This window comes from Ranitomeya variabilis, chromosome 3 (genome assembly GCF_051348905.1).
Source record: "Ranitomeya variabilis isolate aRanVar5 chromosome 3, aRanVar5.hap1, whole genome shotgun sequence".
NCBI lineage: Eukaryota > Metazoa > Chordata > Amphibia > Anura > Dendrobatidae > Ranitomeya > Ranitomeya variabilis.
The window spans coordinates 522,729,738-522,743,663 of NC_135234.1; the positions used below are offsets into that span (position 1 = coordinate 522,729,738).

General features: G+C 44.3%; 1 protein-coding gene across 4 annotated transcripts in view; it reads right to left on the reverse strand.

The window, feature by feature from the left end:
• The window catches only part of ARHGEF7 (Rho guanine nucleotide exchange factor 7), a 163,548-nt gene that overhangs the window by 46,327 nt on the left and 103,295 nt on the right, over window positions 1–13,926 (reverse strand). For all 4 annotated transcript variants that reach the window (XM_077296997.1, XM_077296995.1, XM_077296998.1 and 1 more), the window contains exons 7-10: window positions 10,177–10,271; window positions 8,597–8,692; window positions 5,941–6,063; window positions 1,187–1,325 (exon numbers count right to left, since the gene is read on the reverse strand). In XM_077296997.1, coding sequence (XP_077153112.1) covers window positions 1,187–1,325; window positions 5,941–6,063; window positions 8,597–8,692; window positions 10,177–10,271 — 453 coding nt within the window. The remainder of the gene's footprint in view (window positions 1–1,186; window positions 1,326–5,940; window positions 6,064–8,596; window positions 8,693–10,176; window positions 10,272–13,926) is intronic.

A 13,926-nucleotide genomic window follows, 5' to 3' on the forward strand; every position in this document is an offset into this window, starting at 1 on the left:
ATGACATTGCCCCCTTGCTCACCTGATCTGAACCCCATAGAGAACCTGTGGTCCCTCATAAAATGTGATATCTACAGGGTGGGAAATCAGTACACCCCTCGGAACAGTGTCTGGGAGGCTGTGGTGGCTGCTGCACGCAATGTTGATCGTAAACAGATCAAGCAACTGACAGAATCTATGGATGGAAGGCTGTTGAGTGTCATCATAAAGAAAGGTGGCTATATCGGTCACTAATTTTTTGGGGTTTTGTTTTTGCATGTTAGAAATGTTTATTTCTAAATTTGTGCAGTTATATTGGTTTACCTGGTGAAAATAAACAAGTGAGATGGGAATATATTTGGTTTTTATCAAGTTGCCTAATAATTCTGCACAGTAATAGTTACCTGCACAAACAGATATCCTCCTAAAATAGCCAAATCTAAAAAAAAAAACACTCCAACTTCCAAAAATATTAAGCATGGAAAAGAAAGGCCAACAACCCATTTAAAACACCTGTAGCCATCCTGATCCATGACTGCCACTCACCTACAACTGGATTTGCTGATGGCAGTGGCATTCAGAGAAATATCTTTTGTAGAAAAATCTGAACAATTGACGACTTTACCACATTTCATTGTACATCTATAAATCATGTGCTGCCTCCCCGTTTATGGTTCTCCATACTGAAAAAGAAGCATTATCCAATTCTTTACTGAGCCAAAGAGATGCTCTGGAATTTTAATACCGAGGACCCATACCTATTTAGGTCGTCATCATCAGATTGGTAGGTGTCTACCAGTACCATCCCCTCCAATCAGCTGCTTGACGGCACCACGGATGTCTCTTCACAGTGTAGTGGGCATAGTGCTGCACTTTTTATTGTGGCTGTACCTGGTTTTGCAGCCTGGTCTAATTAACATGGGTGACACTGAGCAGGAGACAGCTGCCTTACTATGCATAGTCAACGCAAAAGTCAGATACAGCTGTGCTAGGCAAATGCTGAAGAACTCGCAGCGCCATGGCCCCTTCATCCAGCTGCTGGGGAAGGGTGCCGGAAGTTGGATCCCTACAGATTTCAAATTGAGGACCAATTCTGAAATTAGGTCATCAATAGTGAAATCCCCCAAACTTGTATAAGCATATCCAAATGATTATTACTCGTTAGTCCAAGATTTGCACTGCCTGTTAGAAATAAGACTTTCCATACCTCCATGTGGCGTTCAAGCTCTTTTAGTAAAGTTGGGTACTTGTCCAGGCGCATGAATGGTTTACTAAGACCTGTCGTTAGCACAAGAATACCAGGGCTATTGGCACCTTTCATCTCCATGAATTCACCAAGTTCTTCACTGTACAACAGGGACAGAAAAAGCTAGACTTTATTTTATGTTTGATTACATAATGTAATTAAGTGATCAAAAATGTGAAATCCTTCCTTCAGATTTAAGTTAAGAAAAAAAAACACAAAAAAAAACAAAAACAGTGGCACTATACATGAATCAGGCCTTGTGACTTCACTTTGTTCACACTTGCATTCATTGCCTGAACCATGAATTCAACATTAGTGCATGATCCATCACATAACCAGTAGCACCCAACATAAACCCTATAGTTTGTGGGGGTTACTGTGATTATGGTGCCCATCATCTTATAGACAAAACAGAGCAACACTCGGCACCTTTTCTTCTGGAAATTTTAGAGAAATTGGAAATGGAGCCTTCAGCGCAGATGTGAACTGGAGCCTTACAGTAAGAATGTAAATGAAAGCCTGGCACCAGCTATTATAACCCTACATAGTCATCTCTTCTTCGCTCCATTTATACAGTTTCTGGAAAAAGTATTCTTAATGAACATAGAAAAGTACACCTACCTAGCAATGACCTATGGGTGAATTCAGACCATGTAGGCACCATGATATAAGGACAATGGGTGATTCTTCCAACCCGGACAGTCTCATAGGCATAGATGAGGCTGCTGAGTTTGAGTTGGAAGACCTAAGGACAGTCCATATATCGCAGATCATACACAGACCACATTTCAAGGATGTCTAAATTTGGCTTAAGAGTGATACAAATAAAAAGTACATTGTACAGAAGTCACTTTGGCCAATATATATTATGTAGTATTACCAATGTTATATAACTATGGAGTAAATATTTACTGAGAGAAAAAAAACAATGCCAGGTTTGCAGACTCAATGCTTTTATAGAATGCCTCCATAAGGAAATCGGAATTCTGCTGGACTGTAAAGAAAGCATGAATAGCCGAAAGGAGTAATTCTAGACTCCCTGGCGTTTCACTATGCCACAGTGCCTCTGTTATCTGTGAAAAGTGGCAGGAAAATTATAACAATTCTCTGATCCCAGCTGCACTAAACAGGACAAAACATTCTTTCATGAGGTTTGTTCCAATGCTTGTAAGCTCAGCATAGTCCATGTCCTCTGTGCATTGCAAGCTACAGATATACAAAAGAAACACAGTGAACAGTAACCCACCTACATGGCAGCAATAAGACAATGCCACAGCATTAAAGAGCAAATACCAGCTCAGTGCCATCTCAGCCAACCCCGAGCAACATTACCAGTATCGTAAAGCCTTATGAACCAATACATAAGCCCTGACTACGGACAATGGGAGGGCCAAGCTGGCACAATGCCTTAAAATGTTAAATCTTGACCCATGATTTCACCTAAAAAATCAAAATACAATCATGAAATATTAAAAAAGTAAGAATGCCATCCATACAACTTACTGTATTTACCGTATCACTTCACGTTTGAATCTCCCCCGATCGGAAATTGATGGAGAGCCAACACCCAACCAATACTTTTTACTATACGATGATATGCCCTATTGGTATGAATATCTAAAAATGTCCCCAAAAATCTGATTTTCCACTTCTCCATCTTGTTTTGGAATCGGACTTACAGAAACACATAACATCGGTGTCTTTTCGATAAGAATAAAACTTAAATGTAGACCCGGTGCTCAAAGATCTACAAGATGAAATGACTACTTTATAAAAGCGGGGTCTCGGCAGGGGGTGGAAAGAGCACATCTGCTTTACCAGGTGCGGAGGCAGGATCCCCACACAGCCCAGCAGAAGTGTCTACAAGGCACGTTTCATCGAAAATTGCACTTACACTTCGGAGGTGGATTTCTGCTTGTAGTAGATGGAGCAGGAACTTTCCGCACTGACAGGCCTTAGGATGGCACACAGACACCGCATTGTACTGTGAGCACACGCGCACTGTGGTGCACCACACTCGGATCTGTAGGTCTTCTGTCCTGATGGAAGGCTGGGGCTCCTTTCTCTGTACGCTCTGATGGGAGGATGACATCACCTCCCCTGCCTACAGCCAGGCTATGGGAAGGCAGTGTGCAGGAGACACAAAGAGTTCGCTGCCTGGGTTACCCATGCTCCAGTTACTCTGCAGATACACAGCCGTCACCGCACACTTACGCTGAACAAACATAGCTTGCACTTAAGCGTATTATCTGCTCCACTTCTTGGCTCCATAGGGATACCCTTTTATAAGATGTTTCGCACAGTCATCACTGCAATACAAAACCAGGCTCACACTCCTGGTCATGGCTCAACAAAAAGTAATAAAAGTGCCTTACAGAACTGTCATTTGTGACTAGATTTGACATTTGCTGGTCTTCCTTTATGACAGATGAAGCAGAAACCCCATGAAGAGATGTATTTAACCCCTAGGACCATTCACCAAGATTAACTGCTAGTGGAGGTTGCTTGAAAATGAGTGTCGCCCCCATTGGTGAACCAATTTTCATCGAAGAGGATTGTACCCTTTCTTTATTAAAGGGTATTGCCGATATCAGATTGGTGGTTCATTTGTTCTAAACCTAAAATCATTAAATCTTTATATGTACACATTTAAAAATAAAGAAACAAAAAAAGCACTAGTCCTGATTTTTCACTTTCCCATATGGCTCATTCCTTCTCCAGTGTTTAGCCTTTGTTGTAAGGCTATGTGCTAATGGTGCAGAAAAATCTGCACAGAAAACGCAGCAGATTCAAAAAAAGGACCATGTCAATTCTTTGTGCGGATCTGCACCCATTTCATTATAGAAATCCGCAGGGGTAAAAACGCATGAAATCCGCACAGAATCCGCGGGAAAACCACACAAAATCCGCAAAAAAACCGCATCAAATCTGCACCTGCGTTTTCTGCCAAGAGATGCAGAATCCGCACAGAAAATTCCAGAGGCAAATCTGCAACGTGTGCACATACCCTTACTGGAAATTTCCTCCAGTAGTTTTTCACTCACAGGTCGAGCATGCTCAGTTCATCCTGCTTTTACACTTATACAATAATGGCCTTTACCCATACTCATTACAAGCAAGGACAATGTGGGCCCGATTCATTAACACTGGAATTGTGCACAACAGCAATCACTTCCTCTGGATATCAATTACCGTATATACTCATGTATAAACCGAGATTTTCAACACATTTTTTGTGCTGAAAATGCCCCCCTCAGCTTATTCACGAGTCATTGCCAGAAAGTTGGTGGGGGAGGGAGAGCATCGGCAGGAGCCGGTGGCTGTGACATCATACTCGCTCTCCTCGCGCGGTCCTACACATCCCTGCATTTCCGTTGTCCCGGCAGCTGTCCTCTGCTCAGCAGTCACGTGGTACCGCTCATTAAGGTAATGAATATGTCCCTGTCTCCACTCCCATAGGCGTGGAGCGCATATTCATTACCTTAATGAGCGGTACCACATGACCGCAGAGGAGAGGACAGCTGCCAGCGCCGGGACAACGGAGATGCAGGGACGTGCAGCGACATCGCGAGGAGGGGGGAGTATGACGGGGGAGGAAGCGGAGCCATGCATACACAAGGGGGAGGACGCCGAGCCGTGCATACACAAGGGGGGAGGACGCCGAGCCATGCATACACAAGGGGGAGGACGCCGAGCCATGCATACACAAGGGGGAGGACGCCGAGCCATGCATACACAAGGGGGAGGACGCCGAGCCCTGCATACACAAGGGGGAGGACGCCGAGCCGTGCATACACAAGGGGGAGGACGCCGAGCCCTGCATACACAAGGGGGAGGACCCCGAGCCGTGCATACACAAGGGGGAGGACCCCGAGCCGTGCATACACAAGGGGGAGGACGCCGAGCCGTGCATACACAAGGGGGAGGACGCCGAGCCGTGCATACACAAGGGGGAGGACGCCGAGCCGTGCATACACAAGGGGGAGGACGCCGAGCCGTGCATACACAAGGGGGAGGACGCCAAGCCATGCATAGAAGGGGGAGGACGCCCAGCCATGCATACAACTAGGAGACCAGGGGAGTCACACATAGCAGAACAGGGATGAGGGGACAATGCATACCTGGCTTATACTAGAGTCAATAAGCTTAACCAGTTTTCCGTGGCAAAATTAGGTGCCTCAGCTTATACTCGGGTCAGCTTATACTCGATTATATACGGTACATCCAATGGAGGAGATCAGTGAAGCAACTGCTGACTGTTATTGTCACACAATCCCTGTGGCCAATGTCACAAGAGCCCCAGGAAAACCAGTGCCGACACTACTGCAACAGTGCCGACACTACTGCAACAGTGCCGCCACCGGAGGAGACAGTAGGTGTTACAACTCCTTTAAGTAGATTACTGACTGATACATTGTAAAGCACGTGTAAAATCACAACAACCTAAATCAAGAGAAAGAATAATGTGCAGTCCGAAAAAAAATAAAAATTTGACCAATGTAATGGTGTGGTCTTTGAATTTAACAAGAAAATATAAAGCAAAAATGAAATTTCAAACTACTGAGTTTTAATGGGAACAGTTTTCCTTTAGTATGTGTGTTGCAACACACTAATAATAATAATAATAATAATAATAATAAATTGTAAGGCAATTAGTCTACTTTCTACAACTGGCCTAGACAGACTTGAGTTTTTTCGTAACTCTGCGCCCATACCTGTGCTGTGTAAGGACATTAACTGCTGAAGGATGGTTGGCACAATATGCCATATATAGACTCTTCATTTGGTTCATTAGGCTCATGAAACAACCGCCGACTCGCTGCTGTCCCTCTGGTAATCTAAGAAAGGGAAAAGTCACATTGTTAGGCCAGTTTTCACATCAGTGTTTCACAGTCTGTACTCGGACCACAATGCATGGATTAACTGCGGATCTCCTGATTCAGACTCGAACCTCATAAATGCCAAGGATACCTTGTGCACCGAAACACAGAAACCAGCCTTAAAGTTTAAACAAGTAGTTATGGAAACCAATTACACGATTTCTCAGTTTAAGGAATACTTATCTTAATCTGATCAGTTAAAATAATTTTTTTTCAAAATGAAAGAAAAAGTTATTGTGTTTACAAAATATACAAACTTATCTGATGCCTTTAATATCCAGACTTGATTGATTTTGTAAGAAAGCCAGGTAGGTTAGGGTTAAATCCTAGCACCACAGGTCTGGATTAGGTGCACCTGGATAGCTATGCCATGGCCCTGAGCAGGCGGTGGGTCCACTTGCCGTCGGGGACCCCGATGCTCGCAAGTGGGCCCCTCGCCTGCTCAAGGCCCCAGCACTTGCCATACTTACCTCCTCTGCGGTGTCTTCCGCGTCTCCTCACTGACGTTCAGGTCAGAGGGAGCAATGACGTCACGTCTGTGTGCCCTCACAGTCACAGTGCAGAGATCTGGAAGACGGCGACACTGAGGAGTCCGGAGTAGAGCAGCGGCCAGTGAGGAGAGGTGAGGATTTCTTTTTTTTTTTATTCTACATGTTTGGAGCAATATATGGGGCCCATTATACACTGGGGCATCATATATGAGGCCCATTATACACTGGGACGTCATATATGGGGCCCATTATACACTGGAGTATCATACGGAGTCCATTATACAATGGAGCAATATATGAGGCCCACCATATACTATATATACATATACATGGGACCCATTATGTATGGAGCAATATATAGGGCTCATACTGTATGGTGCAATATATGTGGCTCATTATACCGTAATATATATATATATATATATATATACACATATACACTCACTGGCCACTTTATTAGGTACACCTGTCCAACTTCTTGTTAACACTTAATTTCTAATCAGCCAATCACATGGCGGCAACTCAGTGCATTTAGGCATGTAGACATGGTCAAGACAATCTCCTGCAGTTCAAACCGAGCATCAGTATGGGGAAGAAAGGTGATTTGAGTGCCTTTGAACGTGGCATGGTTGTTGGTGCCAGAAGGGCTGGTCTGAGTATTTCAGAAACTGCTGATCTACTGGGATTTTCACGCACAACCATCTCTAGGGTTTACAGAGAATGGTCCGAAAAAGAAAAAAAATCCAGTGAGCGGCAGTTCTGTGGGCGGAAATGCCTTGTTGATGCCAGAGGTCAGAGGAGAATGGGCAGACTGGTTCGAGCTGATAGAAAGGCAACAGTGACTCAAATCGCCACCCGTTACAACCAAGGTAGGCCTAAGAGCATCTCTGAACGCACAGTGCGTCGAACTTTGAGGCAGATGGGCTACAGCAGCAGAAGACCACACCGGGTACCACTCCTTTCAGCTAAGAACAGGAAACTGAGGCTACAATTTGTACAAGCTCATCGAAATTGGACAGTAGAAGATTGGAAAAACGTTGCTTGGTCTGATGAGTCTCGATTTCTGCTGCGACATTCGGATGGTAGGGTCAGAATTTGGCGTAAACAACATGAAAGCATGGATCCATCCTGCCTTGTATGGAGCATCTTTGGGATGTGCAGCCGACAAATCTGCGGCAACTGTGTGATGCCATCATGTCAATATGGACCAAAATCTCTGAGGAATGCTTCCAGCACCTTGTTGAATCTATGCCACGAAGAATTGAGGCAGTTCTGAAGGCAAAAGGGGGTCCAACCCGTTACTAGCATGGTGTACCTAATAAAGTGGCCAGTGAGTGTGTGTGTATGTATGTATGTATGTATGTATGTATGTATGTATGTATGTATGTATGTATGTATGTATGTATGTATGTATGTATATATATATATATATATATATATATATATATATATTATATTATATGGGCTCATTATTCTGTATGTAAAAGTATATGGGGTTCATTAATCTGTATGGAGAGATATATGGGGCTCATTATTCTGTATGGAGCATTATATGGGGCCCATAATACTGTAGAGAGGACTATACTGTCCAGTTTCTGAGCTATTGTAGCATTTACAATTGATAGCACTCATGTAATGTAAGAAGTGCAATATTTGGGATTATATTATACCTATATTTCCTATCTGTGCATCATGAATTGTGGTATGTGTTAAAGGGGCCCACTATGACTACTTCACAGAGGGCCCATGAAAACCTGGAGCCAGACCTGATTAGCCCACACCCTGTAGTATTATTAGCTTATACAGAAAAGTGGGAACAGCCCAAGTATCAAAGCTGTAATGCATGATATTAAGAAATCTATTCAGATATCAATAAATTACTTGCTAAAAGGAGAAAAAACAACAACAATACTTTAACGCAGAATTAGGTAAAACAACTTTTACAATAGTGGGGTTGCATGCTTACACTAGTCAAATATGCTGAATAATGCATCACTTACTTTGTACAATCCTCCAAAGTCTGCACCAAAAGCTGCTGGAAAGAACAAATCTCCTCCACGTTCCCCATTAAATAAGAAATACTAGTGAGATTCAACCTTAAAAGAAGAGTAAACACAGAAATGTTAAAATGACCTGTCATATAGAACAAATCCAAATTAAAGTGATTGTAAATCATCCAAAACAAAAATATATAGCAAAGCATGGCAAGCTAAGCATGTCACAAGTAGTACTACCAGTGTAGATTTCTTCATGGCCACGTTTTATGGTACAGCTATTCAGCATGAAACACTTTTTTTTTCCCAGCACTGGAGTGGTGCTTCTAATCTTCTAACAAGCTCTCAGTGCAAGTCTATGGGAGCCACAATGAGGATCTCATGGACTTACATTAAAAAGTGACCTCCGACTCGCTACAGAAAACACTGAAGAAATCAGGCAGGTCAAAACCTGCTGAAGACCAACCGATGCAGGGCTATTAGAAGGTGAAGACGGCGGCTGGTAAGTAGGGCTGTGGAGTCGGTAAGTTAACCTCTGACCCCACAGTCCTGCCTCACTACTGAGCATGCACATAAAGTGCAACACAGATTTATCTCACTAAAAGCCGAAATCCTTAGATCAGGAACAGAACAGACATTTATAAGACATTTCATAACTTTCCCAAATTCTTATTGAGACATTTACAGCACATCCTGCATTGAACTACTGTAACTGATTTATTATATATTTTAGGAGTCAGAGTCGGTCCATTTTATACAGACTCCACCAAAATGGCCACTGACTCCACAGCCCTGCTGGTAAGTATAAGATTAGGGGAAGGGTTCTTAGATTAGTGGCAACACTTCAGCGCTACAATATAGAAAAAACACTGGAGTGGCGCTTTAACTGGCTACACTGGAGAGTGAACGAGAATGCCAGGACCAAACACTGGCAGCAATGGCATGTGTAAGTCCCATCAGAATTTTATTTTACTTTTTTACTCTTCCTCTACCCAACCCACATATAAAAGAAATACAGTATTAAGTATTAGCCAGCTAAAAGAGAACCTGTCATCAGGTCTAGTGTACAGTATTTGCTCTTATTTTACATTCACTGCTTCCGAGTATTGTTTTTTTTTTCTTTTTTAAAATCTGCCTGCCATATAGTTCAAGAGATATAGACCTTTTTATTTAGTGTGACAAATATGCTTATAATTAAAAGTCTTTGCAAGGGAGAATTACTCCCATGGCAATCATTAAAAGTAGCCCAACAACACTCCCAGAGCACCCTGTGCATCATGGCCACTTGGTAATGACAATAACTGAATGGAGCAATAAAGAATTTAGAAAAAAACCCTCATTGGAGTAGCAGGATTAAAATAGTTAAAACAGTAACTGGCCACTTTGCACCTAAGTGACAGGGCCTCTTTAAATGTAATATATGGAGGGCAAATATCTGCCAGACCGGGGGGAAGGGGGGGGGGGGGCTCCCAGACAAGGCTGACCCCTTTATGTGAGCCATGTTTCCATATTGGAATATCCCGATGGCATGACAAACAGTTTCTTCATTAAAACCAAAAAAGGACATAGCATATATGTAACCTTACTTTTCACTAGTTTGTAAATGACGAAGATAATTTGCTAATAAATTCTGGATCTCTTTGAAGTATTCATTTTCCGTTTCTAAAATATTTTGTAGCACCTGTACACAAAAAAAAAAAGAAAAAAGTATTATTTGAATAGTCCTTAATAATTGTGAGCCAAAAGCCATCAAAAATTATTTTTATATGTGATAAATTGCCATCAGTCTTAAGTGAAAGGGTAACATGTCTCCTCGCAGAGAGTGACATGTCAAACTCGGCATGCCAATGTGAGAAATATTTTAAGCCTTGCAATGTTCCTCTGGGAAACTAAATATGCAAATTGCCTCTTCAGAGAGGAAGAAGACTAGAACTCTAGTACCACCTATTGGAAATAGCGATCCTAACAGTCAATGTCGACCCTTTAACGAGCCTTGTCACATGACTTGGGATAGGGTTGGCTTTTATGCCAAGTCATGTGACAAGGGTCGATACTGACTTGTCACCCACTGAGCATGTTTGGGATGCTCTGGATCAGAGTATACGACAGTATATAGTATAGTATATAGTGTTCAAGTTCCTGCCAATGTCCAGCAACTTCCGCACAGCCAATTAACCCCTTTCTGCCAGCTGACGGAATAGTACGTCAGCTGGCAGATCCCCTGCTTTGAGGTGGGCTCCGGCGGTGAGCCCACCTCAAAGCCGCGACATGTCAGCTGTTTTGTACAGCTGACATGTGCGCGCAATGAGCGCAAGCGGAATCGCGATCCGCCCGCGCCCATTAACTAGTTAAATGCCGCCGTCAAGCGCTGACAGCGGCATTTAACTAGCGCTCCCGGCCACGCGGCCGGAAGTGCTCGCACTGCTGACCCCCGTCACATGATCGGGAGTCAGCGGTGCATTGCCATAACAACCAGAGGTCTCCTTGAGACCTCTATGGTTGTTGATGGCCGATTTGCTTTGAGCGCCACCCTGTGGTCGGCGTTCAAAGTACACCTGGATTTCTGCTACATAGAGGTGATCTGTACTTCACCTCTATGTAGCAGAGCCGATCGAGTTGTGCATGCTTCTAGCCTCCTATGGAGGCTATTGAAGCATGCCAAAATTAAAAAAAAGGAGATTTTTGTTTACTTACCGTAAAATCTTTTTCTCCGAGCCAATCATTGGGGGACACAGACCGTGGGTGTTATGCTGCTGCCACTAGGAGGACACTAAGTGATACAAAGAAAGTTAGCTCCTCCCCTGCAGTATACACCCTCCTGCTGGCCCTCAGCTAACCAGTTCGGTGCAAAAAGCAGTAGGAGAGCAGTAACACCATATTAGCTTACAGCATGTCATATTATATATGAGAGTATAGCATATCGGATTGTAAAAACAAGCATAAGCCAATACTAGGGTGGGAGCTGTGTCCCCCAATGATTGGCTCGGAGAAAAAGATTTTACGGTAAGTAAACAAAAATCTCCTTTTCTCCTACGCCTCATTGGGGGACACAGACCGTGGGACGTACCAAAGCAGTCCCTGGGTGGGGACAACATCAGATCAGGCTCTGTGTAACCGCTACTTACAAGTGCGCCACCGCGGCCTGCAGAGTCCGCCTGCCCAGAGTCACATCTGTGGAAGTCTGGGAATTATAATGCTTCAAGAATGCATGCGGACTGGACGAATCCGCAAGCTTGCAGGCGTGTCTTGTTGACGCCTGGTGCCTGGAACCCACGATAGACGGGGAGATAGGCTGTCATCTAACACGGAAGGACTACTGGATGGTGAAAGAATACACCAGGCTAAATGGCCGATGGAGACGGCCAAACCCTTCCTGTAAAAGTCAGGAAGCCTTCCTCTTACCGGTAGGAAACCCAAGATACAGTGTCCAACCTTCGGAAGGACGCCGTCCTCAAGACATACCTACTCAGAGCACTTGCTCTGTCCGGAATATGGGGACCTCATTCCATTTTGTGGAGTGATGCCAAAAGAGATGAGGGAGGAACTATGCCCTCATGACAGTAGTAATACAATACCACCTTGGTAACTAGGGACAGGGAAGGCTTGAGGACAACCTTGAAGGAAATAAGAGAAAAAAGACTGAAAAAGACCCGTTAGCACCGAAGACTCGTCAGGATGAGGATATCGCCGAGAGAAAAGGGGGGCAACCTTCCCTAAGAGAATAGATCCCAGTGATCTAACGGTATGCAAAAGGGAAGAATTACATGTGAAAAACATCCTGCGAGGTGGTCCCTACTTGCAGTTTTGTTGCAGAAATACAGAAAGCTACCAGCTCCGCAAGCGAACTGACGTGGTCAGTACGGATTTCCGAGGATCACTGGGGCCCTTTCTGCTTCTGAAAAGCTTTCGGAAGTGGAAACTGGTACCACGGAATAACCGGAGCATGCAGTGCGAAGGCTCCTGGATCTCGAGGCCGAACAACCAACTCCAGTACACCGGCGATCAGTCAGGACGCCATCCGAGCTACAACTGTAGAGCTCCAGTGAAGGCGGGTCTGATGGAATACTTCCGGTGAAGTTCCCACTCACTTGAGGTGAAACCCTGACGGCTAAATATGTTCGCAGCCCAGAGTTCTACTTCTGGGATATGAACTGCCAAGATCACCGAGTGATAGATCTCGGCCCATGTGAGGTACTTTGGCCATGGTGCTTGAACGTGGGTACTCGCTAGATGATTGACGTATGACAGCCGTGGCGTTGTCCAATTGAATTCGGATGGGTTGACCCGCCATAAGGAGTGGACCTACTATAGGACTACCCTTGAGATCTCCAGAGCAATGATCGGGAGAAGAGGACTGGCATTGGAAGTTACTAGTAACCATGGAACCGGGAGAAAAAACTCCGGATGAAGAAGGAGCTCAGAGACTATCGTCTGAAAAGCTGCTTGACTTGCTGAAAACTAACGAAGCAAAGGAAACTGTTTCCATTGTCGTCTCCGTTGTTTTTTTTTTTTTTTTTTTTTGGAACCCTCCCAGTAAATCAAATGAAATGAGGGGGGGGAGTGAGCAAGAGCGCGAGCTCCCTGTTGAAAAACCATGACCTTGTCTGGAGGGAGATTTACCACCCTTCTGGAAGAATACTGGATCATCCTCAAAAAAGGATATCTGCTGGGCTGGAAATGAGGAGTAGTCTAAGTCTAGCCACCAGCCCAGGTGAGAGGGTATCGCAAGTGATATAGTCGACTTAGGGTAGTCCTGCAAGGGTGGGTAAACAGTCGGTCAAACAGGATAGGACGACCACGCCTCTAGGTGCAAGATGACAGCCACCATGACCCTTGCGAACACCCTGGATGCGGTAGCAAGGCCGAAAAACAAGGTCGTGACCTAAATGCTGTTCACGAATGGAAAAGCAAAGGGAATTTTTGAAGAGGTTAGGCATCCCGAATGTCGATGGATGCCCGAAATTGCACCTTTTTTGTTGAAGTAATGGCTGAGCGGATGAAACTCCATTCGAAGAAGAACCTTGTGAAAAGATTGTTAGAAGTTTGAGGTCCGGAATCGGTCCTACTTATCGTTCCACCTCTTAGTAACCAAGATCCCTTAGATCTAGACTGTCCTGGACAACCCTTTCATTGTTGGTCGGGGCTGCGGAAACGTACGATTGTTCGTTAGTCTCCCGCTCAAAAATATGATTGACCAGCTGAACTGTCTTCAGGAAAGGGATCAGGAAAGGGATACTGGTGGGAATCGAAGTAGTTAAGGGCTCTAGCATCCATGCGGCGGATAGGGAGATTAAAGGGCTGGACCCGTAGCTGCCAAACGGAACAAACCAGATGTG